Source organism: Kwoniella botswanensis, chromosome 1 (assembly GCF_036426115.1).
Source record: "Kwoniella botswanensis chromosome 1, complete sequence".
NCBI lineage: Eukaryota > Fungi > Basidiomycota > Tremellomycetes > Tremellales > Cryptococcaceae > Kwoniella > Kwoniella botswanensis.
The window spans coordinates 17596323-17621692 of record NC_088599.1 but is presented as its reverse complement, the minus strand read 5'-3'; the positions used below and the strand labels follow the sequence as shown (position 1 = coordinate 17621692).

The following is a 25370-nucleotide window of genomic DNA, read 5'->3' as shown; positions in this document are numbered from 1 at the left end:
TATCCCCCTACAGGGTAACTTTTTGTTTTGATTCCTTTCAAGCAAGGGATAAAAGCGGGCATGTCCGTGCGTCACTCTTATCGCATTTAGCCGATGGCGGAAGCACATGCTCATGCCCACCATCATGGGAATGAGATAGGAGATGTCGCTGAGAACGATAAGATGTATCCTCAAGCTATCTATCTGCAGTAGTGCTTTCCTATCGGTCGCTATTGAGCATCTGCGATCATATCACACAAGATGAGTCCAGTCAACGAGAAGACCGTCTTACCGTCCTCGACTGCTCCAGCAGGATCTGTTCCGAAACCCAATTGGGTTTCAAGGAACCGCAAATCTCTCGCAGTCCTTTTAGGTCTGTTCCTCCTCCTTCAACACTTTGTGATTTCGCCTTACTTGCTTGGTCTATGGGATGAGGCTTCATCAGCTACAATTGGTCACAGGAAGTCTACCTGTGAACAAGCTGAGCCAATTTACCCGAAGAGTTTCAACGTCTCTTCGCTCATCGAGGGCAAGAAGGATCAACTTGTCAACTGGCTCAGTGGTGCTGTCAAGATCCCTACAGAGAGCTTCGATGATATGGGTGAGATTGGAGTGGATAAACGGTGGGATATTTTCTATCGATTTGCCGATTGTGAGTCATTTCAACACCTCCACGACAAGAAGGGTACAAAGTAATGCTGATGATTCTACTGCTGCCTCTTAGACCTTGAAACGTCGTATCCTCTGGTGTAAGCCGGTCTCGACTTGATATGAAATCTTGTTAGGGATCATAGCTTACTTGTACGCTCAGACATCAACATTTGAAACGAACCCGAGTAGCTACACATGCCCTGGTGTTTGAGTGGGAAGGCTCGGATCCATCTCTTAAGCCTTTGCTTTTGACTGGACATCAAGGTGCGTTGGCGCTAAGTCATATAGCACACTCGACATTGGCTGATTATTTGGCTACCAGACGTTGTACCTGTACTCCCTGCCACCAAGGGCTTATGGACTCATGATCCCTTTGGAGGAGAGTACGACGGTGAGAAGATCTGGGGTAGAGGTTCAAGCGATGACAAATCAGGTGTGATTGGTGTATTGTGAGGCTCAATCTAATTCAGCCTATTCCGATCAAAATACTTATCTATGTTCGAAATAGATCCGCCGTTGAGATATTGCTTGAATCAGGCAAATTCTCCCCTACTAGAACCGTCATTCTAGCATTGGGAAATGATGAGGAAACAGGTGGCAAGGTGGTTCGTTTTCCTCGGAGCCTTGGCTCGTATTACTCGAGGACCATGTTAGCTGACACCAACCATCGCTTGGATAGGGCGCTTATAATCTCAATCAATGGATCGAAGATAAATACGGCAAAGATTCCATCGCCATGTTGATTGACGAGGGTAGCGGTTTGGAGGAGATCTGGGGTCAGGTGAGTACTGAATGCCTGTCTGTTGTTCAGTTGACTGACGAATAGGGATTTTCCAGCTATTTGCCACACCTGCAGTGGGCGAAAAGGGGTATATGGATCTCGAGCTTCGAGTAGAGACTTTAGGTGGACATAGCTCCGTTCCTCGTGAGTGGTCATCATGAGACCAGGATCATCTATGTGCTGAAGTCATGCAATAGCCCCTCATACCGGTATCGGATACATCTCTCTACTTATCGCTGCCCTCGAAAGACACCCTCATACGCCCCTTCTCAACGTTGATTCCCCATTGGTCGGCTTAGTATCCTGTGGAGCAGAGTCGGCACCTAACTTCCCTAGTCATCTTAGAAAAGCCATCCATAGAGTTGAAGATTCTCTTGCTTCCAAGCACGGAAAGGTAGATAAAAAAGCTCTGAAAGAGATAGAAGACTGGTGGGTTGAAGGCAGCTACAAAGATGGCACTTTGCCCAAAGGTATGGGTAGTGCTATGGTTGGTACTACGCAGGCGGTGGACATCATCAATGGAGGACTAAAAGTCAATGCATTGGTATGCCTCTCTTTTTATCGGGATGGTTTAAGTGAGCGAACAGTCTAACGAGATTGTTATAATTAGCCTGAAAGTGTCGTTGCTATTGTGAACCATCGAATCAGTCTTGCGTCCTCAGTCGCCGAGCTCCAACAACAACTCACCGACGTTATTGGTCCTGTGGCCAATAAGCTCAATCTCGATGTTGTAGCCTTCGGCAAAGATATACAACCTCTTGGATGTCATATGGATGAAGTACACAAAGGCCCGAAAGCCGGAAAGGTCTTCTTGGATGTCGCTTTCAATTCATCGTACGTCTTCGTTCCTTGTGCATTTGATCACTTTATATGATCGATCTGATAATCACATGATATCTTCAGTCTCGATCCTGCCCCTGTATCACCTTTCACCATTGATAGCCCAGCATGGAAGCTCCTTGCGGGAACCGTTCGAGGTGTTTATGCCACTCGGCCAGAGGCTCAATTAAGCAAAGAAGAGGCAGAGAAATCTCTTATCATGGCACCGTCCATTTCCACTGGAGTGGGTAGTCTCAACTCTATTTGAGAGGGTGGAAGTGAAGGCTAATGTCGTTGTCAGAACACCGATACCAAACGATACTGGAATTTGACTCGAAATATCTATCGATTCGGTTATCTGGAGTCCAAGGATGACCACCACAACAATGTTCATACTGTGGACGAATATCTGGTCAGTAATTCAAACTATTCCCGTGACACCGATTGCTGATATATCAATCTCAGGCTGCGGACAGCTTAGTTGAGTTAGTTAGGTGGTTCATGAACTTCATTGTGAACGTGGATGAGAGTAGAGAAATCTAGAATCTCAGCGGTCTCACACTGCAAATGGGTTTATTATCATTATATGCGCTGCTCATCTCAATGTGCGGTCTCTCTCAGATAATATAGAAACAAAGAGGAAAATGCATGTTATAGCTATTCAGCAAATCACTTCATTTGATGTCTATCTTACTCGTTCCTTGAAATTCAAGAGCGATCGCCAAAACCGTCTGTGACAATGTCGTCCCATATCAGCCTCAGTCATCAGATACCTTCTCTCTGCATTTGGCTGCCCTGCCTCTCTTGAATGTCCTGTTTACAGCAGATCAGGAAACAAGCAGGAATCATATGCATGAGATTTGGTACCTTGGGTTGTAACGCCAAAACGCACTAACGGACATGACCGACTGCACGTCATCTTCGATAATGAGAGCGTGATACCGAATGCTATACAAGCACGTCTATCTCACCTACATACTTGCACTGAAAGACTTATAAGGTCAGGAGGCATAAGCGACAACAGCTCCCACAGACTTCCTTACTTCGACTCGATCAGTTGAATCAAGATGAGAGGTCTACCTACCAACGAGAAAGCGCTTCTCCCTTCCAGCACCCCTCGGACCGAGAATGACATATTGAAGCCCAAACCTGGCTGGCTATCTCGTAATGGAAAGAGCTTAGGCCTTCTTTTCGGTCTTTTCTTGATCCTTCAGCACATAATCACCACCCACGACGTTGCAGGAGATTTATTCGATCGATCTTCTGTCGCTCGTGGAGAAAGAAAGTCAAGCTGTCAACAAGCTGATGCTATCTACCCTAAAGCCTATAATGTATCTTCCTTGGTCGTTGACCAAAAGGATAGAGTGATCAATTGGCTCGCTGGTGCTGTCAGAGTACCAACGGAGACTTTCGATGATTTTGGGAAAGTCGGTGAAGATGATAGATGGGATAAATTCTACAAATTCCATGAATGTAGGTTGCGGCCTTTACAGTATCATAGTCAAAGACGAGAGGTGCTGACCCTATTGCTCCTTGCTGATAGATCTCCAAAAGTCTTTCCCATTAGTGTAGGTATGAAATCATTGGTGTACTGCGGAAGTACACCAATACTGTTACTGATGTTTTCGAGCTACAATAGTCATAAACATCTTAAGAGGACACCTGTCTATACCCATGCCGTCCTGTTCGAGTGGGATGGTGCAGATCCCTCTCTCAAGCCTTTGCTTCTAACTGGACATTCCGGTAAGTGAATCTGCATTCTCCGATGAACAGGTCTTCGGCTTATACAAATCCAGATACTGTCCCTGTCTTGCCGGCTACCAGAAATCTGTGGAAGCATGACCCGTTCTCTGGATACTATGATGGCGAGCACATATGGGGTAGAGGTTCGAGTGATGATAAGTCTGGTCTTATTGGAGCACTGTAAGTCCCTTGTCTACCTTAATGCATAGCTACCACCTCATCGTACTGATAAATCATGGTGACCTGTACAGCGCTGCTGTCGAGCTCCTCTTGGAATCAGGTAAATTCAATCCTACCAGAACTGTATTGCTGGCTTTTGGCAATGATGAAGAGATCGCTGGGAATGTATGTTATCGACTTACACCTCAACCTCGAGTGACTTGCTGATACATTGAGGTCAAATAGGGAGCTCTGGCACTCAGTCACCTCATCGAAGAGAAATATGGCAAAGACTCCATCGCAATTCTAATCGATGAAGGCAATGGGGTCGATGAAGCGTGGGGCCAGGTGAGCTTCTTGACTGCTCACGATTATATAGCAACGCTGAGCTCTTGCATATCCCCATAGCTCTTTGCTGCTCCTGCTGTCGGTGAGAAAGGCGCGACTAACTTTCAGATTAAGGTCGAAACTCAGGGTGGTCACAGCTCCGTTCCTCGTAAGTCTTGTCGATTCATCGAGTGACTGAATAAGCATTATTGACTGTCAGCATGCTCCCTGTAGCTATTCACACCGGTATCGGATACATTTCCCTATTGATTGCTGCCCTCGAAGCTCATCCATTCAAGCCGGATCTACAGATCGATTCGCCCTTGGTGAACTATATCACCTGCGCGGCTGATGCAGCGCCTGACATTCCTAAAGATCTCAAGAAGAATGCCCTTAGGCTTGCCAATTCGTTAAATTCGAGCAAAGGCGAATTTGATCGTAAAGCCTTGAAAGCCATCGAAGATTGGTGGGTAACAGGAAGTTATGAAGATGGAACTTTACCACAAGGCAAAGGGAGAGCTTTGGTCAGTACCACGCAAGCGGTCGATATCATCAATGGAGGTTTGAAGGTGAATGCACTTGTAAGTAGCTTAATCAATGTGATCCGGAATAGAATAATACTACATAAGATTTGCTGATATTCTTGTGTATGATACAGCCTGAAAGTGTCAGCGCTGTAGTGAATCACCGTATCAACATTGCTTCGTCCATTGCCGAGCTCAAGGAGCATATCGAAGCTGTTATATCTCCCGCTGCAACTAAGTTGAATCTGTCAGTCGAAGCTTTCGGAAAAGAAATTAATCATCTTGAAGGACCTAAAGCTGGGAGAGTCATTGTGGACACGACCATGTTTGGGTAAGTGCTTATGACATAGCGGATCACATCCTCTGGCTAACTGCTTCTATGGTGCCAACAGTATTGATCCTGCACCTCTGTCCCCTTTCACACTCGATGATCCAGCTTGGAGGGTTTTCACCGGTACTGCTAAAGGGGTCTATGCTACGAGACCTGAAGCTTATCTCAATGAAGAGGAAGCAAAGAAGGAAATCTTCACTGTTCCTGCTCTATCAACTGGTGTAAGTGTTCTCTGACTTTGGATGCGGTCTAGGAGAGCTGACCAATATCTATTGATTGAATATCTTAGAATACCGATACAAGACAGTACTGGAACTTGACTCGTAACATCTACCGATTCGCTTATCAGATTGGGAAAAATCAACACCTTAACAACGCTCATACAGTTAATGAAGCTATTGTAAGTTGGGGAGGTCCCTGTCATTTCAGAAATGGCTCTAGGCTGATGGTGATACTCTCGTGTCATGATTGATATAGTCGGCCAATGTGTTTGTCGAACAAGTCAGGTGGTTCTTGAATTTCATCGTCAACGTTGACGAAGCTACCGATCTTTAGTCGGTATCTCCGGCAATAAATAGGTAGTGCAACTGTAATCCATGAAGATGAGAACATCATTCAATAACTGGAGAATATTTGACAAACAGATAGTAGACCGGCAAGCAAGTGTGTGACGTATTGTAGCTGTTTTATAGATAAATGAGAATCCATAGAAATCGTTTCTGGATGAACGCTATCTTACAATTGCAAAGCTCCTCCTTGACAGCTCACTCCTCAGTTTGAGTGAGTGTTTTGTAAAGGGTTTCTACGTCCAGCTTTCTTGCTGCATCTCCCAAACTTTCAATAGATCCCAACCTTCTGATTTCATATCTAGTCCTCTTCCAGGCTCGCTTCCCGTTGATGTCATGCCCGCTACACCATAAATACCAGCAAGTAATCTGATCGGTATTGACATCCCATTATAATATGCATGTTCTTCCCATCCTGCAGAATTTCCCATCCATCTAGGCCTATTTACCGATCTGTTTGAGGGGTGTTGGGATTTTGATCTATAATGGAACAATTCATCTCCCTTATTGTTGGCATAGGAGTAGATGATCAATCCTTGAAATTCTTCATCCTGCCAATCCCATGTATCGCCCTCCTGAGATCTCGAACTATCACCATAAGTGATCAGTCTTAATTCCGGAGTGGCCGCCAATTCCTGGGGTAGACGGGACAAGAGTATCGCCAAGATACTCAGAGATGGTTCTGTGAGATGTTCGTATCCCTGAGTGGATGCCGTGTAGTACGATACTTTTATTTGGTATCTGTGCAATTTCGGTAGAGGTGGTATGATATATGGGATTGTTACCTTTCCCTGTCCATCACTTATCAACATCGTGAATATCTTTTTCAGTCTGATCACCGACTCACATAATTTTCCCTTTCTTTCAGCATGACCGTACTCCAACCAATTTTCAAATCCTCCACATTCTTCCACCCGTCAAGTTCGCACAGCGCATCAAAGCAATTCGAAGATACCTCCAATTCTTTCAGGTTGTCAGCTTTGGCTAGACTTTCCAATAAAGGATTGTGTGCGTTCGGTCTCCATTTGAAAAATTCATCTTTCAGCGACACTTTCTCGAGATGTGGGGATGAGTTAATGATAGTTCTAAGTGTCGGTACGAAGAATGGGTGCATCTCTTTCACTACGAGGCTTTTCAAGTTCAATTCCCGCTGAATACTTTGGATATCTTGATTGAATAATTTAAACTGCTTCGTATGTAGGGTTTGACCGTCTATACGAAGGTTTCTCAAATTTGGTGCGGATCGGATAATGGAAAGTATCGTATCATTCCAATCGTATACCAGATACACCTCGACATCTTTCAATCGGTCCAAAGGCGTCTTCTCGAGAGACTGGAATAAGGTCAGGCAATTGATAAATCCTGGTAGACGGTGATCATCAAGTAGACTCGAAGGGTATTCGGGAAAATTCAATGAAAGTTTCTCTAAACTTGGTAAGCTCTTGAGAAAATCGACGAGCTGTCGAGGAATCTCGTGCCTCAGGTCTAGAGTCAGCCTTTTGAAATAACTTTTTCGCCACTCGTAACGCTCCAAAAGGTAATTCAAATGAAATAGCAAAGCTTGCGATTTCAGAGCCCAAGCTCCGGAGTGAGTTCTGGCGAGATCATCAACTAGATCCTGCTGTAATTCTTCTTCATTACTTGTATCATCGAAGGAACAGGAGAAATAATCGGATTTGATGGCTTTACTAAGATCACCAAATATCTGTTTCTCAGTGATTCGAATGTCGCGCCATATCCTGCTTTCTGCTGATGGTTGTAGATAGCGGCATGTGGTAGAAAAAGAGATGGCTGACTGAGAATCTAGATATGATGATATCTCTAGGAGCAATTCCTGCGGGAGGGATGAGATGTGTTTGGGATTCTTCGTAGTAAGACATTTCATCTCATTGATTGCCTTGTGGGTCGTACTTGGTGCTGCTAAAGGGAATGGCTTTGAGGTATCGTTCCATAGTCAGGTGAGTATGTTAACGGGCAGAAGATGCATACATATATCATATTTATGGACGGGCTCTATTGTACTGCTGTGTAAGCTTATTGGAACAAAAGGATTCTCTCCTTTGATCATCCGCCTCCTTGATCTCCTGCAATATGTGACCTACTCATCGCCTCTCCATCCTTTCATGTTGATTTAGATGAAAGCAGATTATTAAAGGTGCTGCTACCTCTTTCTGAGCACATTCCAAGCTTGTTCGGGCAGCTGCAAATCCCTTCCTCCTTCTTTCCACATTTCCGCTTCTCCAGAGACCCTATACACTTCACCTAGCACAGAAGCATTGATGTGTTTGCCGTTGAAGTCAGTATATTCTTCCCATACATTCTCAGCATGATGTACTTGAGCATTAGAAACGTGAGTGTGATGAGCAGAATAACTCCTACAATGAGTGAAGGTATCCACCTTCCCATATGGATCAGTAGTGGTGTAAGTACGTATCAGTACACCCCGTCCTATCGTCTTGAGGGTTTCCTGATCTGATCGATATTCTCCGCCGACATGATTGAGCTCGTCAAAATGGTCTGTAGGAAACAAGATGAGTCGTAAATTCTTCGATTGTCGAACTCGAGCTAGGATAGACGACGGGATCGGTCGGATAAGCGCAGGGAGTCCTTGATTTTCTTCGTCCCATGCGAAAGAAGTGGTGCCTTCTGCGGGAGTCGAATACCCGTACAAGTATAAGGTCGTCATAGTATCAGATTCTGGTATTGTATTGGGCTATCATACCAAGATGCCATCAGCTTTCGTGTTTGCATCCATTGTGTAGTGAACAACATTACCTGTAAGAGCGGTAGGGTATACTTCACGTTCTTATCTGGTGATCGAGAGGACCTTAAGAGGCGGTAATGAATCTACTTGGTTGAGGGCGGTAAATGCGTCTATGTTCATGGATAGCTATTCGAGCTTCTTCTGGGATGCCAAGAGTCCTATCAGAGGGTCATTGGGTGATGGTCTCCAACAGCCTCCCGGATCTCTGAGCGCAATCTCCGTGATCTCATCTGAATCTTGAAGAATACTGGTAATCATATCCTCCATTTGGGTGTACATCTCATCCACTTCGATTCTTCTAAGATACATCATAGCAGGCCATATCCTCCCATCGGGCTGCTCGAATAATGTCTTTCGTCCCCAACCGCCAGCATGAGCACTAGCAGGACTGATACGGAGCGATCGAAGGTATGGTACGGATCGTAAAGCCGATCCTAATGTATTTTGCCAATCTCCTTCTAGCGTTATTTGCAGATGTCTAAGACTTGTCAATTGAGTATTGAGTGAGAGGAAGACTTGCTCAATCGTGAGCAAGCTTTGTGATCTTGAAGGACCGAAAGCGAATTCAGGAGGGAACAGCTCTAAGCTTTTCAGTGTGGGAGATATAAGTTGAAGTAGACATCGAAAGAGTTCACAGAGTAATATATCGATGTCGACAGAAATCCTTCGGACACTTTTGATCCAAGAGGGATGAGCCTGCAGATGACTCGTGAGATCTTGCATGATTGTCCCATAGGACGCCCGGGCCATATACTGGTGATAGTCTGACTGCCAAGCGTGGGCATCTCGTATCCTTAGTATTCTATTCTTGACGATCGAGCGACTAGTTGACCGATGGATAGAGAGATCTAAATGGGACCATACGACTTCTTCTGCTATTGGCTGTAGACAACTACATATTGTTGCGAGGTTCACCAAAGACAGTCGATCGAGATGCGATGCGATGGCGAGAAGCACGTGAGTAGGTAGATCAGTAACATGTGTTGACATGGTGGGTCTTGTGAGTGCACTCAAATGGTACAATGTGCTCTATCGAGGAGTTTGTCAGTGGTTTTCAATAGACTCTCGAAGTCTTAACATGTATGCTACATGTACAAAGAGCAAGCTCCTTTCGAGAGCTTGTTAAACATGTCAAAGGACATGATTCCCGTGAGAGCCACTGACAGATGTGGCAGGTGAACTGTGAAGAAGGAACGTGCGTATTTTGCATTTCAAAGACTTTACCTCTTGGCTTCGTTGTCTGGAGTTTGTACGGTCACAGAGTGAACATGCAGGACATAGATATTTTGAACTAGCAGCTATATGTATATACCGATTATATATCTGGTGCCTGTCCATAGATCTCCAGAATAATGAGGTGGGTCTATGTGATCGGGCGTGCCTATCTTCAAGATGGTTCGCCTAATTCTGGTATCGACGCGCCAAGATCGTGGTTGTGGGTGACATCCTTACCAAACGTACACATCAAATCCCAATTGCACCGAGAATCAACGTTATCATCTACAATCTAATGCTGTGTCCACAATTGCGATGCTTCAACTACCCAAAAGTCTCCTCTCTCCATACATATAATCTTGCATCATACTGGAAAATATCGGTATCCGACCATCTCTGCTTCGAGTATATGCTCTTCGCCGATACCGACACGACCTCACGGACTTGCTTACTGTAACGCCATCGCAACGAATATAACCAACGCGGACCATCTACCGAGATCAAGAGCTTATCAATATACTGCTCCAGGCATTCAAAATCTTCAAATGCTTAGACTTCAATCTACTCCTGTCCTATAATAATATCACAAGATCGACTTAGACTCGGTCTTCCCCTTCCAAGTCCAATCTCAACAGTCGTCAACAACTTTATCACTTCAGAATGAGTGCAACAGGTCTGGACCCGAAGGAGTTAGGTACTTTGGTTGTGGTCGTGGGAAAAGCCGTGAGTACCTGTTATGATTGTCAAACTTACGTGTCGACTGCAGACGCTCACATTGCAATGTTCCCAGAAAAATCTAGTCAACAAATCTAGGTTCGGAAAACAGGATCCATTTTGTACAGTCTCGATAGGGGAAGACAAGCAACGTACGAAACCTATAAAACGGTGAGTTGACCACGCAGTAGAGCGACTCTCGGGCACAACTGACAATTTCTTTAGTGGAGGACAGCATCCAGAATGGGACGAAGAGCTTCGATTCGCTATTGTGGAAGATCTCGACGATGTTCTCGTTAGATCAGAGTCACAACCTGATTCACTCAATTCTTCGACCAACGGCGCTCCTCCGCCACCACTTAAAGACTCATCTTCCGGAGTAATAACGTCTGCAGCATTAGCGAACAAGAGTAGGAAAGGGCCGTTGAACAAGAAGGGAGGGAAAAGTATGAAGGTGGCTTGTTATGCGGATGATGCGAAGGAACCGGAATTGATAGGAGAATGCGTGATCAACATAGATGATGTATTGAAAAAGGGAGAAGTCGATGGTGAGTAGAGACAATGGTGGTTTGAAAGAACTATTAGCTGATTTATCTATAGAATGGTACGATTTCCTGTACAAGGACAAGTATAGTGGAGAAGTTTACCTTGAATTAACCTTTTTCTCAAATGTATGTTCTCCTCGAACTCCCTCACTTGTTACCATACAGCAGCTGACCCGGTTGATAGGACGCACCCCCTGTGAAACGGAATGTCCCTCGTCCCGCCATACACAACTATGGTGGAGCTGGTACTTTCAATGCCAGTCCCTCTGGCACACTTGCCTCAGCAGCGAGCAGGACAAACCTCGGTGGTGGATTGGCAACCTCGGCAAGTGTGTCTGGAATGAGCCTGTACATCCCACCCTATGTGCAGCAAGGTCGTGCACCATCACCATCGCCAAACCCTCAACCTCCTGCCCAAACCCAGCTGCCTCCCTCAAATAGTTTTGCGAATTTGGGATTACCTCCTGGTCACAGAACGAATCAGGACATACCGGTGAGTACTGATACGAACCTGACTAGTCGCATCTGTACACTGAATACCTCCATCGTAGCCATCCCAAGTTGGACAGCCGACTTATCCTCCTGCTCAAGCCTCAACGCTACACTCACACGACTCTCAATCCTCTATCGATGCGCTCACACGACCAATGTCTTCAATGTCTATTGGTTCATCATATTCCTCTAGACCACTGACAGCGACCCCTGCGCCACCTTTGACGACATCTATCTCTGGTCACAGCTATGGTGCTCATCGACATTCGGTTGGAGGTGGATCATCCGACGCTCCATGGGCACAACAGCTACCTCAGAACCAGCCTGCACCAGCTCCCGCGCCTCATCCGAGACCTTTGTCATCGAACGATGCATTACCATGGGAACAAGTGCAGCGACTGGAGCAGGAAAGATTACAAGCTGGAGCTACCCCTGTTCCTCGACCTGCTTCGGGAGGAGGATACGGTCAGCTGGGATTGCAGCAGTATCCTCAGCATTCGCTTGCCCATACGGGCAATCGAATTCCTTCAACGATCCCAGAATCGCTGAGACCGGCTGGTCCCCCTCAATCCGAACAACATATTCCCCCTCGATCACACAGCTTTTCTACAGCCACCCCAGCTCCTATCAATACTACGTACAGTCATGCTCCCCCCACGCCTGCCCCACCACCACCCTCCAATTCTGCACCACCCATCTCTCCTTCTACTTCCTCACATTACCATATGCCTGCCAACTCTTTCAATGCGCTAACCCAGCCCGTCGTAGACCCTCAACGCGCAGCTAGCCCTGCCATTGGTCAATATGCCCAACCAAACGGATCATATGTGGACCCAAACGCACCATTGCCACCTGTCCCACAACCATCATACCATACGCCTACAAGGACCAACACATATCCTCCTAGACCAGCAGGACATGACTATCAGCAAACTCCTCCACATACGCAAAACTATTCCCCTGCTTACAATCAAAGCACTCAGCCAGCATATCAAGCGACTCCCCCTCCTCAACCAGGTTATACATATGCCCATACTAGTCAACCATCCGCCGTTCAGACCTCTACCGCTCCAATACAAGCTCCTCCCAACGATAGTGGCTACGTCCCCTGGTATCAACAAACGCAGTCAGCGCAAGCGCAGGCAACGCCCCCTCCGCCTCAACCCTCATACGGCCAGCAGAATGGATCGCAATTTGGGCAAATGCCTGCTCAGCCTGTTTATGGACAATTACCCCCTTCAACTTCGACTTACACATCTCCTCCTCCTGTACCTCAGAGTCGGCCCCAGCCTCCCCCTCCTCGTCGTCAATCGGTAGGCTATTATCCGTCTGACGAGCTATACGCGCAGCAAAGACAAGATACCAATACGCCTCAACCACAACAAGCACCATGGCAGCAAGGTCATCAAAGTCGACTATCTTACGATCCTAATGCTTACGATGCTCAAAGACAACAAGCCTTCTCCCCTGTGCAATCATCACCATATACACCTCAGCAACCGGCACAACCGCCCTATCAAGCTGCTCCTGCTCCATCGCCCCCAAGGCAGCCCAGCTGGCAACAGCCACAGAGTCAATACTCCTCGCCTCAACCTCATAATCCGACTAACTATTATCCCCAACAACCACCGCCTCCTCCTCAGCAGTATAACTCGCCTCAACCTCCTCAAAACGATTACCGAGCGCCATCGCCGCAACTCCCACCTCAAAACGACTATAATCGTGCGCCTTCGCCTCAGCTTTTTGGCCAGGCATCTTCTCAAGTCGGATACGGTAGATCACCATCACCTCAGCCTTATCAGCCACCGTACCAACCTGATACATGGCAGAATCATGTCCAGCCACCACCACCTTCGGGTTCTTCCAGTCAGCTAATCCCACCTACTTACTCCAACTCACCTAATCCTGCTCCGGACTCTGGAAGGGCTCCCTCACCCTCCCCAGTCAGTGGCAGTGGCAATACCAAGAAAGATTGGAGATCTTACATGAACAGTTTATCTACCACTGGTTCAGGAGGGGGTATCATCCCTGCCAGGACACCCAGTCCTCAACCTCCCCCGAAAGACCCTGCTTTGTTGCAGCAACAGCAGCAGTGGTATACGCCTCCTCCTACTCTACCGAACTCGATTGTACCGCCTGAAGGATGGAAGAGCACCTTGCCGGCTCAGAAGGACGGTCATGCTTGGAGGGGATAATGGGTTTGTGAACATGACCTGAATGCGTTTTCATTAGTGGACGAGCAAAACTTGAAGAACGATGGAAGAGTAGAGGGTCATAGGATGTTGATCACAATTATCTTGATTGTATGTGTGGATGAAATCACATACTTGGTATTGATCATCCATTCCGGCTTCAGAAAGAACGGAAACTGGTTACTTGTCTATTGCACACGAATGACTGAAGACGGGTTTCGATGGATTAAGTGAAATTACATTGTATGTACCATACGAATCTAATGCATGATAGACATACAATGTCAGATGGATACGAGATGATACCTATCAGGATCATCTGATGATTTTTCCATCCTCAACTGATTCATACTATATGCATAGCATATCGAGAGTCTCATACAAACGATCCGATCGAAGACAGGATATGCAACGTTCTGTTCTCTACCTGGACTCCAAAGTTCATTTTTTTCGGCGGACAAAGGGACGAAAGATAAACTATGGTCGATATGATGCACAACGGGTATACTCGTACTTGACAGATGCAATAAAAGAGGATACATTACAAGCAGGTTTCTATCTTATCCCTTCATTACCCATTACAAGCTACTGGCCACATCTAAATTCAGAGGTTTACTTGTCAATCTCAATATCTCAGCAGAAACATCCTCGTTGGTTGATCGGATCGTCAATCTACATAATTTGGCTTCTTTGTTAGGTTCCAATCGACCTAATATACCACTATTAACATAGAAGGTGAAATATCAGCTATAGTCGGAAACTGGGGGAACATAACACTTGGTGAAAATGACTACTCACACTTTGCCAGCTTCTGACATGTGCAAAACACCGGCGAAAACGATCTATGAGATACGTATCGTATAATTAGCCCAATGATACAGTATGGTATTGAGGTAAGTTACATTGTTCACTCACATTCTCAGGTTTGGGATCTATACCGCTCAATACTGAAAGTCTGTTACCTGATACGATCCTGTTGTTTCGCGCGATATCAATCTCGTTCGAAGATGTAAGTCGGATAGGGAATATCTGCTGAGCTTCTCTTGGTGCGCCTGGGGAAATGCGAAATGCGATGGGCGATGGGTCAGTATACAAATAAAACAGGATAGGACATACAACAGACTCTTGAGGTTTTCTTTCTTACTCACCTCCAATGATTTTCCATCTTTCAAAGAAAGGCCCCGATTCAAGATTAACACCCTCAACAAATCTACTAAGTACGATAGGTAATTTCAATACCAATATCTTCGGTTCCTTCTTATCGTCCATTCCATCGACTTGGTAGCTCAATCTAATCAATGGTAATTGACCTAAACCATTTCCATGTTGAGCCAGTCCAAAAGGTAATTTACATTCGATATGTAACATTTCTTGAATTTGAGCTCCACCGACAATTTCAGATATAGGTGAATCATGGAATTTCACTCCCAGACAATTGGATATCGGATTATCAATTGATAAATCAAAACTCTTCAAAGTTTGTTCAGATTTATTTCCAAAGAATAAAGCCAGTCGTCCGAGATGTCCATGATATTCAGCTTTAATCCCAATTTGAATAGTACTATCTTCGTATAAAATTCCTTCGTTCGAATATGTCAATCTCTCGAACCACTACAGAACGAGATATCCTTGGTCAACTATACCTCATCAGATTATGATTTTTAGCTGATTCACTCACCTTTTCAATATGGTCTCCCACCGTAAGAGTGGCCAATAAAGCTGGATTGACCCCGCCGAGCGTAGCGGTATGAGATAAGCTTCCATTGGCTTGTACCGGAACTGGCGCCTGAGGCTGTATCGATTGAGCATCGTACAATCCAGCTGGATCCGCAGCAGCACCCGTAGGACCTGCAGGAGCAGACATCAAGAGTGGTTCATCTTGAATGGTTCCTCCACCTGAACCGCCATTCGCAAGATCCAATTCAGCTAGGGAAGCCATGATATCATCGGCTGGTCCATGGGATGTTGTACCCATCATCGTATCCGCGCCTATACTCATCGATCTTTGGGTTTGAGCTTGTGGCTGAGCTTGAGCAAGAGGTGCTGGTGGTCGGGATTGAGCTTGAGATTGGGATTGGGGCAAATCCGATACTATCGTATTCGAATCTGCGGTACCTTTTCTGAAATTCTTGAATCTCTCAGCTTCTCTACCTTTATTATCCTCTTTGTGTCCAATAATCCATGTTCTCTTATCCTGAGCTTGTTCGCCCCGCTTATGTAATCTGTTTACTAATGTTGATTCTCTTTCGGGGAACACTGGCATCTCATCGCATATCGTTGATAGCAATTCGTCGTCTTCACCTCTTTGAGATAATGCAAGATATTCACAAGCTCGCTGTTGTAGCTCCGCATCCAAAACGTGGGTATATCGTTCGAATATGTTGACGAGGTGATCTTTGATCTCAGGGAATAGGTTTACCCACTGGTCGCGATTGTCTTAGCAATGAAACGTGTTCAGCAATTTTGATTGAGGACTTACTTTAATGTATGTGGTCAGTAGTAAAGCACGAGTCGGTGCTGTACACAGATTGACCTTGGAATGTAATGCTTGGAACTGCTCGATGGGACTGCACCCAGGTTCGTTGGCGATCAAATGTCCGAATTCTCCCAGTATATAGCCTGATCATCCCAATGAGATCAGCTTAAACATGAGACACAGTGTCGGCCATGATAAGAGAAAAGCTGCTTACCTCCTACCCTGATCATATTCTCATGACATGCTGTAGCTTGTAAGTGGTGATATACAGCTTGAGCAGCATAATTCTGAAGATCTTCATTATTCGTGACCAATTGTACTACTCTATACCATACTTCCGCTCCCACATGATCCCCAGCAGCAGCGATGAGTTGCAGTATCGTATCGACATACCACTCATACTGTGAATGGAACCCCATATCAGCTGAACACGCATTCCATTGTATATCGTAAGTACACTCACCTCAGTTGCAAATCGCTCAGTCAAGATAGCAATCTTCAGCACCATTTCTTCCCTCAAATTGTAATCCGCCACTTGAAGATATCTGACCAATTCTCCAACGATGACTTTTGAATTCGTGGTATCGCACATCGAATACAATAGATCTAAAGCACGTCTTCTGACAGAGATATCACGATCTTTCAGACTCTGTATGATTATATTCTGATGCTTCTTGACCGAGTCCAAAGAGCTTGAGGTAGCAGCCAAATGAGCCATAGCATCCAATCCTAAATATCGAACATTGGTCTCTTTGGCCATGATGAATCGACCTAATAGTATACCTGCATTATGACATACTTTGGATTCTGGATCGATGTGAATGGCCAGGTTGATAGCTTCGAATAGGACAGCGTTTTGAGCGTTATTGTGTTGAACATTCTGGGATGATCATGTGAGGTCAACGCAAGATAGATAAAAAAATTGCGGCAAAACTCACTCTAGGAGTTTCCTGCGAGGTATCAATGATGGCTTGAATTATATCATTTACCATGTCGATTACTTCTTGATTATCTGCAAATCAGGTTCATCAGCTGTCAGTTCAGAGTTTCACGGCCAACGAGATTTGGTTCACCTGGTGGAGGGTAGTACTGCAGTAACCTCAACAGCTTGATCTGCAACCAAGGATTTGAAACTTTGTAGTACACATATTCTGCAGGTGTCTCTTGATCAAAGACGATCTTTGCGTTGAGACAGGTCAGCTTCAATACCATCGTTGCACGCTACAGTGAAGGTAGAAGATGCGTTGTAAAGGGGTGAATAATTAGATTCACCTTATCCAACCTGTTGACAGCTTTCTGATAACATCCACTGAACGCTTCTAAATGATCTTGAGCCATCGCAGTCACCAAGGTCGTAATCGTCATTACGACGCTATGATCGTAATCATCCATCATGTATATTATCCTCTCTGCCCATTCGTTTGCTGGTAAGACAGTCGGATGTTTTCGATATAACCTCAGCAACGTTAAGGCTGCTTTCTTCTTGACAAATGTGGTTGATGTCCTATTCAACGAATATTCCTTGTCAGCATCATATGACAAGAGGCATAAATCTCATCGCTCATGAAGAGAGAGCTACTCACTGACTGATCATCGATCTATATACATTCTCACCCAACGCTTCTGCCATCTCTTGACCTCCCAACGTAGCGATGGCATGTAAAGCCAAACAATTGTTGATTTCATTGTGATCATCCAGGTCTTTACGGAAAGAATTGATCACTAGTCGTACCATGTCGGAGTTCTCGTGCATTAGAAGCGTACATGCGAGGTATCCCTGTAGTTTCATCAGAAGTTAGCATAGGCCAAAGTCTAGATTGACTGTTGTTTCATGAAGGGGGAAAATGTTTTCTTGCGAGCAGCGGTAGGATAGACTTACAATCTGTTTCTCCGAGTACTTCCCACTACTTATCAGATTGACAGCTTCCATATGACCTACATCCACTTTATACCCTAATATATAGGTGAAGACGACTTTGGCCAAATATTTCTTCTTCTGATATCCATCTAAATTACCGTCCTTGAACTTCTGCCTTATATGTGCCATCTCACGATTTATACGTTTCTCCTCTAATTCTCGGACTCGACATGCTCGGAGATCCGATATGTACTAGGATTATGCACACCGTTAGAGTATATCCTCCCATGAATTAGATGAGATATTACATAGGAAAACTTTGAGTTTACTCACCTGGGTCAAACCCCTCATTGAGGTCGCCATGATGACTCTATCCTTCTTTCGGTGAGAAGAAGAGTGAGAGACTAGAAAGGGAGAAGGATGAATCGGGTCTTGCTTGTCGCTGGTTATCTGAGTGGGTCCTTTTCGATATTGCCTCACGTCCTTGTCATCTATAGCCTATGGATTGATATATTGATATGTATTTATGCTTTCAACAATCTTATGACCTGGAGGGTTGTGGACGACAACAATAAGCACTCGTGGTGAGTGAGCTACGAATACATGGGCATAATCAACGGGGTGACGCGCTTGGACCCGGTATGTATATGCTACTATACTACCCACTGCAGATCGTTACGTCAGCACCTCTGATCATCCAGTAGTTTATCACATTTACGCATGTTACTTGATAATGCCAACGTGTGATGTTTACTTCCTACTCCGGATCCGAAATGTCAGTGTTAAGTATGTCATCGATAAACTGAGATGGGATGCTCGACTATCGAGAAGTGAGCATGGACATGCAAAATTAGAGATAACATCAGCTAATATACCATATCATACCAAAGTAATACCATCATCATCCTTCACTTATATTGTGAACCCTTATCATCGTGATATTCAACCCCTATATAGGCCAACCTATTAGTCAGTCACAATGTCCCGAAGAGGATTCGATACTTCCCTCTCCTCAAGGAGCAAACCAAATCGAAAGAACTCTGCGACTATACCAACACCAGATCCAGAACATGCCATATCCCATGTACCTACTCATACTTCCTCCGAACGCGCCGCTCTAGACCAGAACAAGAAGAATGGAACGAGCACCAAGACAAATACGAGCGATGAACAGAGTCCTGCCGAGGTGGATGATGATGTTTGTTTCATCTGTGCTGAACCGATCACATTTTGGAGTGTGGGTGTATGTGGACATAGGACTTGCCAGTGGGTTATGTCTCCCTAAGCTGGGGGATAGACGAATGGTGTGGACATTAGCACAATCGTACTGATGCTTAATTCTCGTGATCATAGCGTTTGTGCTGTTCGTTTACGAACGTTCTATAAGTGAGTATACCATTTCGAGAGTTAGGATAAAGGTTGACTAATCTCGTCTTTCCCTTTGTAGAAAAACAGATTGTACATTTTGCAAAACACCTTTACCATCTCTCCTATTCTCCCGATCTCCCTCGGCTCCTTTCCCATCAGAACATCACATCACACCTTCACCAGCCAATGTGATCGCCGAAGCTCAAGCGAAGATAGAAAGTCTACCAAAAGGTGCGAAATGGGACGAAGGCATTATACATCCCGGAACGTTGGATATCAGTGCTTTCCCTTATGCGGATGATATCTTGGGTGTAGTCTTTGAAGATGAAGATATGGTATGTGTTTACTCCCTTCGTGAACTTGTAAAGATGACAAACAATGCTGACGTGAGGACCTTTTCAATCGCGGTGATAGATGGATGCCACTCTGCTGTTACTTCGATTCAACTGTCCGTACACCGACTGTCCATACCAAGGAACCAACTGGCAGTCACTCGAGAAACATACACTAGCAACTCACGGCTTGATGATTTGTGGTCTATGTAGATCAACCTTATCAAGATTCGCGCATGAACAAGGGCTATATCCACCCAATTTGATTGGATTACACGATCCATCCAGATTGAAGAGAGGTCAAAGACCCCCTAGACCTAGGGGAAATGAAGTGGAGATGGTTAAAGGGTGGGATGCACCTCATCCAATGTGCGAGGTGAGCGATACTCCATGACGAAACAGAGGAAGGAGTAGATTGATGAGATGTTTTGATAGTTCTGTCATCTAGGTTTCTTCGGACCAGATGAACTGTTCAAACATATGAGAGCGGATCATGAAGAATGCTTTGTCTGTAAGGATTTGGGAGATAGAGATGTCTAGTGAGTTGCTATTGTTTAATTACCAGTCGACCATCTATGAAAGTGATCTGATGGATTGCCTGTATAGTTTCCAAAACTACGATTCTTTAGCCAAGCATTTCAAGTGAGTAACGGCTCTGAAATATGACGCTCGATTATTAACTGACATGCGCAAAATCAACTTAGCCAAGATCACTTCCCTTGTCCTCAGCCGGTTTGTCTCGAGAAGAAGTTTGTTGTCTTCGGCACTGATATGGATCTGAAAGCCCATATGATATCAGAGGTGAGGACTCGTCGACCAGTCTTCACTGCTCTGCCTATCATAGCTTACACTACCTTGTACCATCTCTCAGCACTCCGAATCGATGTCAGCTCGTGATAGAGCACAGTCTCGTCAGATCAACGTCGACTTCTCCTCTGGCGGCTCTTCCACCGATCGAAGATCTCATGGATCAAGAGGATTCACTCTGGCCCAGCCGTTCGACCCTTCTCGTGGAGGACCGTCGAGAATCAGGGAAGGTCCAAGCCACCAGCAACTTGATCAACCTAGCTTGACACCTGCTCAGAGACAACAGCAGGAAAGACAAGTAAATCGAGATAGACAGGAAGAAAACAGGAGAAGAAAAGCTTTCGCAACTGGATTGACCAGACCCGACGATCAAGGGTCGAGAGTCACCCAACAAGCTGAACAGAGCGGAAGTGGATTTTCGACTCCGAGGGAAAGAGATGATGTTGATGAAGCTACTGCGACGTGAGCTGATCTGCTCAACTTCCTCTCTGAGTGATTGTCAGCTGACACCCGCAAAAACGGCTATAATAGACGACACGCCGAACTTCTCTCGAGAGTTTCGATGTTAGTTTCGGATTCACCTACCAAGCTATCCTCTTTCCGATCTGCCGTTCGATCTTATAAGAACAACGAATCGACAGCAAAAGATATGGTTGATACGATCTTTCATGTCTTTGACAGAGATCTGGATACTACTACTGGTATAGTCAGGGAAATATCGAGTTTGTTCAGTGGTGATGGTGATGGAGAGAAGGGTAGGAACGTTTTGGAAGCTTTGAATGCGTTCAGAGTTGAGGTGAGTTACTGATGCGATACGACGAGAATCTTTCGTCGTAATTCTCAACTGTTCATTTCCGCTGACAGTTTTCGATTCTAATATAGCAACAAGAACAATTCCCTTCGTTGGGAAACGTCACTCCCCAAGGACTAGGATCAAACTACGCTGGAATCACCTCAGGGCAGATCCTCAATGCCAAACGATCCACTCGGACGGCCGGAGGAGGCGGTGGATCAGGTTCCAGAACCGTATGGAGTCGTGTGGAAGCTGCAGCAGCATCTCATCCCGTCAATCGCCCAACAGCTACGACAGGGTCGAACGGTCGATATGTTCCTGGATCAGGTGCTAGAGTACCAATCTCTTCAACTTCGGCATTCCCTTCTCTCTCTGGACCCTCTTCCGGTACTGCAAAACCATCACATTCTACTCCTTGGGCAGGAGGCGGTGGAGGAGGATCGTCTTCCAAGACACCATCGGCATTAGCTGGACCTCAGATCCGATCTGTCAATTTCCCTGTAGCCACAAAGGCTAAACCGTTAAATAATAATGCGTTCCCCAGTTTACCTTCTAGTTCGAATAAGGGATTATCAGCGGACGAGAAGAAAGCTTTGTTTTCGAAACCGAATCCTAGGGATGAGAGTATAAGGAGGATTATTGGGGCGAACCCAAACCCACCGCCAAGTAATGGATGGGGAACTAGTACGAATACGAATACGAATACGGTCAATATGGAGAATATGAGTATTAGTGAATCACCGGCTGATAATTCAACAAATACGCAGTCACAACAAGGAGGAGGAGGAAAAAAAAAGGGCAAGAGTAAACAGTTGTTGTTTAGTGTTAGTGCTAGACCGCAGGGTGGACCTTCTCATGGGTAAGGATAGTGGTATTGCCAGAACGAGGCATTATGAGTTGGTCGAGCTGTTTTGAATGCGGCGAATAGGATGGGTTGATCAGTTGAACATATTGATACAACATATGCATGGTATATATATCAATACAAAATAGCAAGACAATTCCACCAGCATCTCAATGGAAGGACAAGCGATGTTACATGTTGTATTACTCCGGTAAGATAGTAGGAGCGACTAGAGGTTCTGGTCTAGATATAAGCATAGACAAAAGTATATGAGTCAGCATTACCGGAAGTGAACATCTATTGTAAGACCTAACTCACCTCAAAGCAAATACCACTTTCTTCCTAACTATCCCTATGACCTGATAACTCCTCGTCCTATCTTTCTCACCTGATTCCGTTTTTTTCTGTTTTTCTTTGATCCTTCTTTCGACTTTAGTCATTTTCCTTCCTCCATTCACTTTCGTCTTCGCTCTTTTGTTTGGTCTCTCCTGGTCTTCGTCTTCCTGGTCATCATGTTCACTCTGATCCCACTCTGATCTAGCAGGAGAAGAAGGGTCCATCTCTAAATCACTCGAATAATCTATAGGAGTCAATGGAGCATATACAGGACTGGAAGAATAGTCCATGTCCTTGAGTTTGAGTGGTGTGGTAGGTTCATCTTGTCCAAATAGGTTTTCCTCCTCTCCTTCTTCTGAAGATGACGAAGATGAAGAGTTCTCATCCTCTTCATTCGATGCGTTACCTTCTAATTTCGTTGTTCCCTCTACTGGATTACTTGTACCTATCACTTTTCGTATCACCGCATAGGGTTTTTGGAGGTTGATGAACTTGCCGTGGAGAAGATGGTGTGGACCTAAATGCAAGGTCGGTTTGTCCTATCGCAAGATGACAATTTCACGTGAAGTCAGCGCGGACCTTATGACTTGCGATGTATATTTGATGCGCACCAAGTGAAAGTGAAGAGGGACCATTTCATGATGTGACTCACCGGTCTATCTAGTCCTATTACACCTATCACACCATCTGATTTATCACCCTCGTAGCTCAGTTCACCTTGGAGTTCCACTAATACTAGATCACCGCCTAGTTGGATTAATGGCGATGAGGATGAGGATGAGGAGGATGCCGGAGGATCTAATTGGGAGGCATGTAACGGTAGATGTATTCGCATCTTGGATGGTGTCCCAGTTGGGTGTCGGGAAGAGAGGATGCGACTATGAATCGATGTTGACCTTGCCTGTTGGAAGATTGACGATTGAACATTACTGGTACCCTGATCACTGATTTCCGACATCTCTTTTCCTTTCGACGCGTTCTTAGTCGCGTGTACGAGTAGCATTTGAGCCCTGTTTTCCCACGGTTGTAGCTGTACTTTTATCTGTTAACCCCGCGTTACCCTGAAACATGACACTACACTTCGATCTGACAAAGAGACACCCCTAAAAAGTTGAACATAGTCACTTACTCGACTGTAAGACAACGACATTCCTCAACTGTCATTCTTCCTCCTACTTCATCTGTTCATATCGAGCCAAAGACTATAAACAATGTCAGCAGACCAAGAACCAACTGCCCCTCGATCGGTACTCCCCTATCCACCAATCCACGAGGATGCTCAGTTCGTCGTACTTTCAGATTGGGTGAGTTATCATTCGTTGATTGACAAAGGAGGATTCAAGCCAAAGAGAGACAGTTGGACAATGCCAGAGTTCTTTGATAACAGACCAGCTGTGATCGGTGCTGATATCGCTTCATGGTATATAGGACGGAACGATAACGGATAAAGATTCGAATGATTATATCGTTGATAACTTAGGTTTCGGATTTGATAAACGGTGAGTATATCATTCTTTTGTCTTTTCTCTTGTCATCGTTACCTCAATCAAATAATCAGAGTTGGGAAGATGATATCGTACTAATGATTTCCCACACCTATTGTATAGACGAGAACTCAACCTCGAATGTCTATCAGGTCGAATGTCATTCCGAGATTCGTTTAGACAGATGTTGGAATCTGTGCATCATCCTTTTGAGGAATGTAAAGAGGAGTTGAAGAAGAGTGAGTCTGCCCCACTGGCGATCGACAGAGTTAGTTTTCAATACTGACTGATATCTTCCTGTTTGTTGTATTTTTTTCCTACTCTCTTTGTTCATTTGATCTACATCCACTATCCCACCAACTTAGATATCAAGCTCGACCCAGGATTCGTAAATTTCTACACCTGGTGTAAATCTCAAAACATCCCCTTCGTAATAGTTTCATCAGGTATGGCACCCAATATCAAAGGCGTCTTATCAACTTTGTTGCCTGGTCCAGATACCGAAAATATCGATATAATAGCCAACGAAGTTGAATTTACCGATCCAGCGAAGAAAGGAGATACGTGGGAGATTGTCTACAGACATCCTGAAAGTGGTTTCGGACATGATAAGTCCCAGGCCATATTGCCTTATAGGAGTTTAAAACATAAACCCACGTTGTTTTTCTGTGGGGATGGTGTCTCTGGTCAGTGATGCAATTCGTTCAATCAGGGGTTTTTTTTTTTCCCGAAGGTGGTGTATATGTACTGATTCCTTCCTTGGTTACTATTAGATCTCTCTGCTGCTAAACATGCCGATTTATTATTCGCCAAAGTCATGGCTAATGGACATTCGGATTTGAAGACTTTTTGTGAAAGAGAGAAGATCCCTCATGTACCGTTCAAGGATTTGTGAGTGACTGATAATTTTCAACGATCCGACATTCTACGCGTTCGACCTCGATAGTATTCCGTTTCTGTTTATGCTAATCTAACAATTTTCCATTGTAATAGCAACAAGGTACTCGAAAGGGTAAAGGAAGTAGTGGAGGGTAAATCTATAGAACAGGTTTTGAAAGAGGAAGGGAATTAGTTCCCATTAACAATACGGAATGAATACTTTCATGAAGGGATGAAATTCAACTAATTAAAATTCCGAATGTAGCAAAGATAGATTATAGAGTGTATATATGGCTTTCATGCATTCGGTAATCAGCAGATCAGACTATCATCTCATTGATTATATGAGCTTTCGAAAAATTTATGTAAAGGTACACTCATTGCATACTTT

The 25370-nt window shown here is 44.9% G+C and overlaps 9 protein-coding genes across 9 annotated transcripts; 5 read left to right on the top strand and 4 right to left on the bottom strand.

Annotated features, from left to right (window-relative positions):
- Positions 1–240: 240 nt before the first annotated feature.
- On the top strand, positions 241–2773 carry L199_006663 (uncharacterized protein; the record flags this gene model as incomplete). Its single annotated transcript, XM_064892361.1, has 12 exons — positions 241–631; positions 704–728; positions 791–894; positions 953–1079; positions 1139–1235; positions 1310–1411; positions 1468–1555; positions 1609–1955; positions 2022–2245; positions 2315–2474; positions 2532–2642; positions 2696–2773. 12 exons carry the CDS (start codon positions 241–243, stop codon positions 2771–2773), a joined length of 1854 nt encoding a protein of 617 aa, XP_064748433.1.
- Positions 2774–3297: 524 nt separating this feature from the next.
- On the top strand, positions 3298–5869 carry L199_006662 (uncharacterized protein; the record flags this gene model as incomplete). Its single annotated transcript, XM_064892360.1, has 12 exons — positions 3298–3703; positions 3774–3798; positions 3870–3973; positions 4027–4153; positions 4225–4318; positions 4379–4480; positions 4541–4628; positions 4694–5040; positions 5118–5314; positions 5376–5535; positions 5604–5714; positions 5792–5869. 12 exons carry the CDS (start codon positions 3298–3300, stop codon positions 5867–5869), a joined length of 1839 nt encoding a protein of 612 aa, XP_064748432.1.
- A 247-nt stretch (positions 5870–6116) lies between these two features.
- On the bottom strand, positions 6117–7765 carry L199_006661 (uncharacterized protein; the record flags this gene model as incomplete). The annotated part of the gene is made up of 2 exons (XM_064892359.1): positions 6117–6671; positions 6728–7765. 2 exons carry the CDS (start codon positions 7763–7765, stop codon positions 6117–6119), a joined length of 1593 nt encoding a protein of 530 aa, XP_064748431.1.
- Positions 7766–8041: 276 nt separating this feature from the next.
- On the bottom strand, positions 8042–9634 carry L199_006660 (uncharacterized protein; the record flags this gene model as incomplete). Its single annotated transcript, XM_064892358.1, has 3 exons — positions 8042–8593; positions 8656–8690; positions 8836–9634. The coding sequence occupies 3 exons, from the start codon at positions 9632–9634 to the stop codon at positions 8042–8044; spliced, it is 1386 nt and encodes a 461-aa protein (XP_064748430.1).
- An 885-nt stretch (positions 9635–10519) lies between these two features.
- Positions 10520–13805, top strand: L199_006659 (uncharacterized protein; the record flags this gene model as incomplete). Its single annotated transcript, XM_064892357.1, has 6 exons — positions 10520–10582; positions 10650–10744; positions 10799–11121; positions 11174–11244; positions 11303–11611; positions 11670–13805. The coding sequence occupies 6 exons, from the start codon at positions 10520–10522 to the stop codon at positions 13803–13805; spliced, it is 2997 nt and encodes a 998-aa protein (XP_064748429.1).
- A 575-nt stretch (positions 13806–14380) lies between these two features.
- L199_006658 (uncharacterized protein) lies at positions 14381–18499 on the bottom strand (the record flags this gene model as incomplete). The annotated part of the gene is made up of 14 exons (XM_064892356.1): positions 14381–14522; positions 14601–14644; positions 14718–14854; positions 14951–15413; positions 15481–16224; positions 16282–16421; positions 16493–16679; positions 16742–17158; positions 17217–17290; positions 17352–17457; positions 17551–17782; positions 17862–18055; positions 18158–18388; positions 18470–18499. 14 exons carry the CDS (start codon positions 18497–18499, stop codon positions 14381–14383), a joined length of 3141 nt encoding a protein of 1046 aa, XP_064748428.1.
- A 616-nt stretch (positions 18500–19115) lies between these two features.
- Positions 19116–22299, top strand: L199_006657 (uncharacterized protein; the record flags this gene model as incomplete). The annotated part of the gene is made up of 10 exons (XM_064892355.1): positions 19116–19402; positions 19490–19522; positions 19584–19839; positions 19919–20212; positions 20272–20375; positions 20443–20478; positions 20541–20637; positions 20708–21105; positions 21175–21439; positions 21526–22299. 10 exons carry the CDS (start codon positions 19116–19118, stop codon positions 22297–22299), a joined length of 2544 nt encoding a protein of 847 aa, XP_064748427.1.
- A 184-nt stretch (positions 22300–22483) lies between these two features.
- Positions 22484–23451, bottom strand: L199_006656 (uncharacterized protein; the record flags this gene model as incomplete). The annotated part of the gene is made up of 3 exons (XM_064892354.1): positions 22484–22523; positions 22599–23155; positions 23269–23451. The coding sequence occupies 3 exons, from the start codon at positions 23449–23451 to the stop codon at positions 22484–22486; spliced, it is 780 nt and encodes a 259-aa protein (XP_064748426.1).
- A 376-nt stretch (positions 23452–23827) lies between these two features.
- On the top strand, positions 23828–25172 carry L199_006655 (uncharacterized protein; the record flags this gene model as incomplete). The annotated part of the gene is made up of 6 exons (XM_064892353.1): positions 23828–23920; positions 24045–24115; positions 24224–24339; positions 24466–24786; positions 24874–24991; positions 25094–25172. The coding sequence occupies 6 exons, from the start codon at positions 23828–23830 to the stop codon at positions 25170–25172; spliced, it is 798 nt and encodes a 265-aa protein (XP_064748425.1).
- Between the last annotated feature and the right edge of the window lie 198 nt (positions 25173–25370).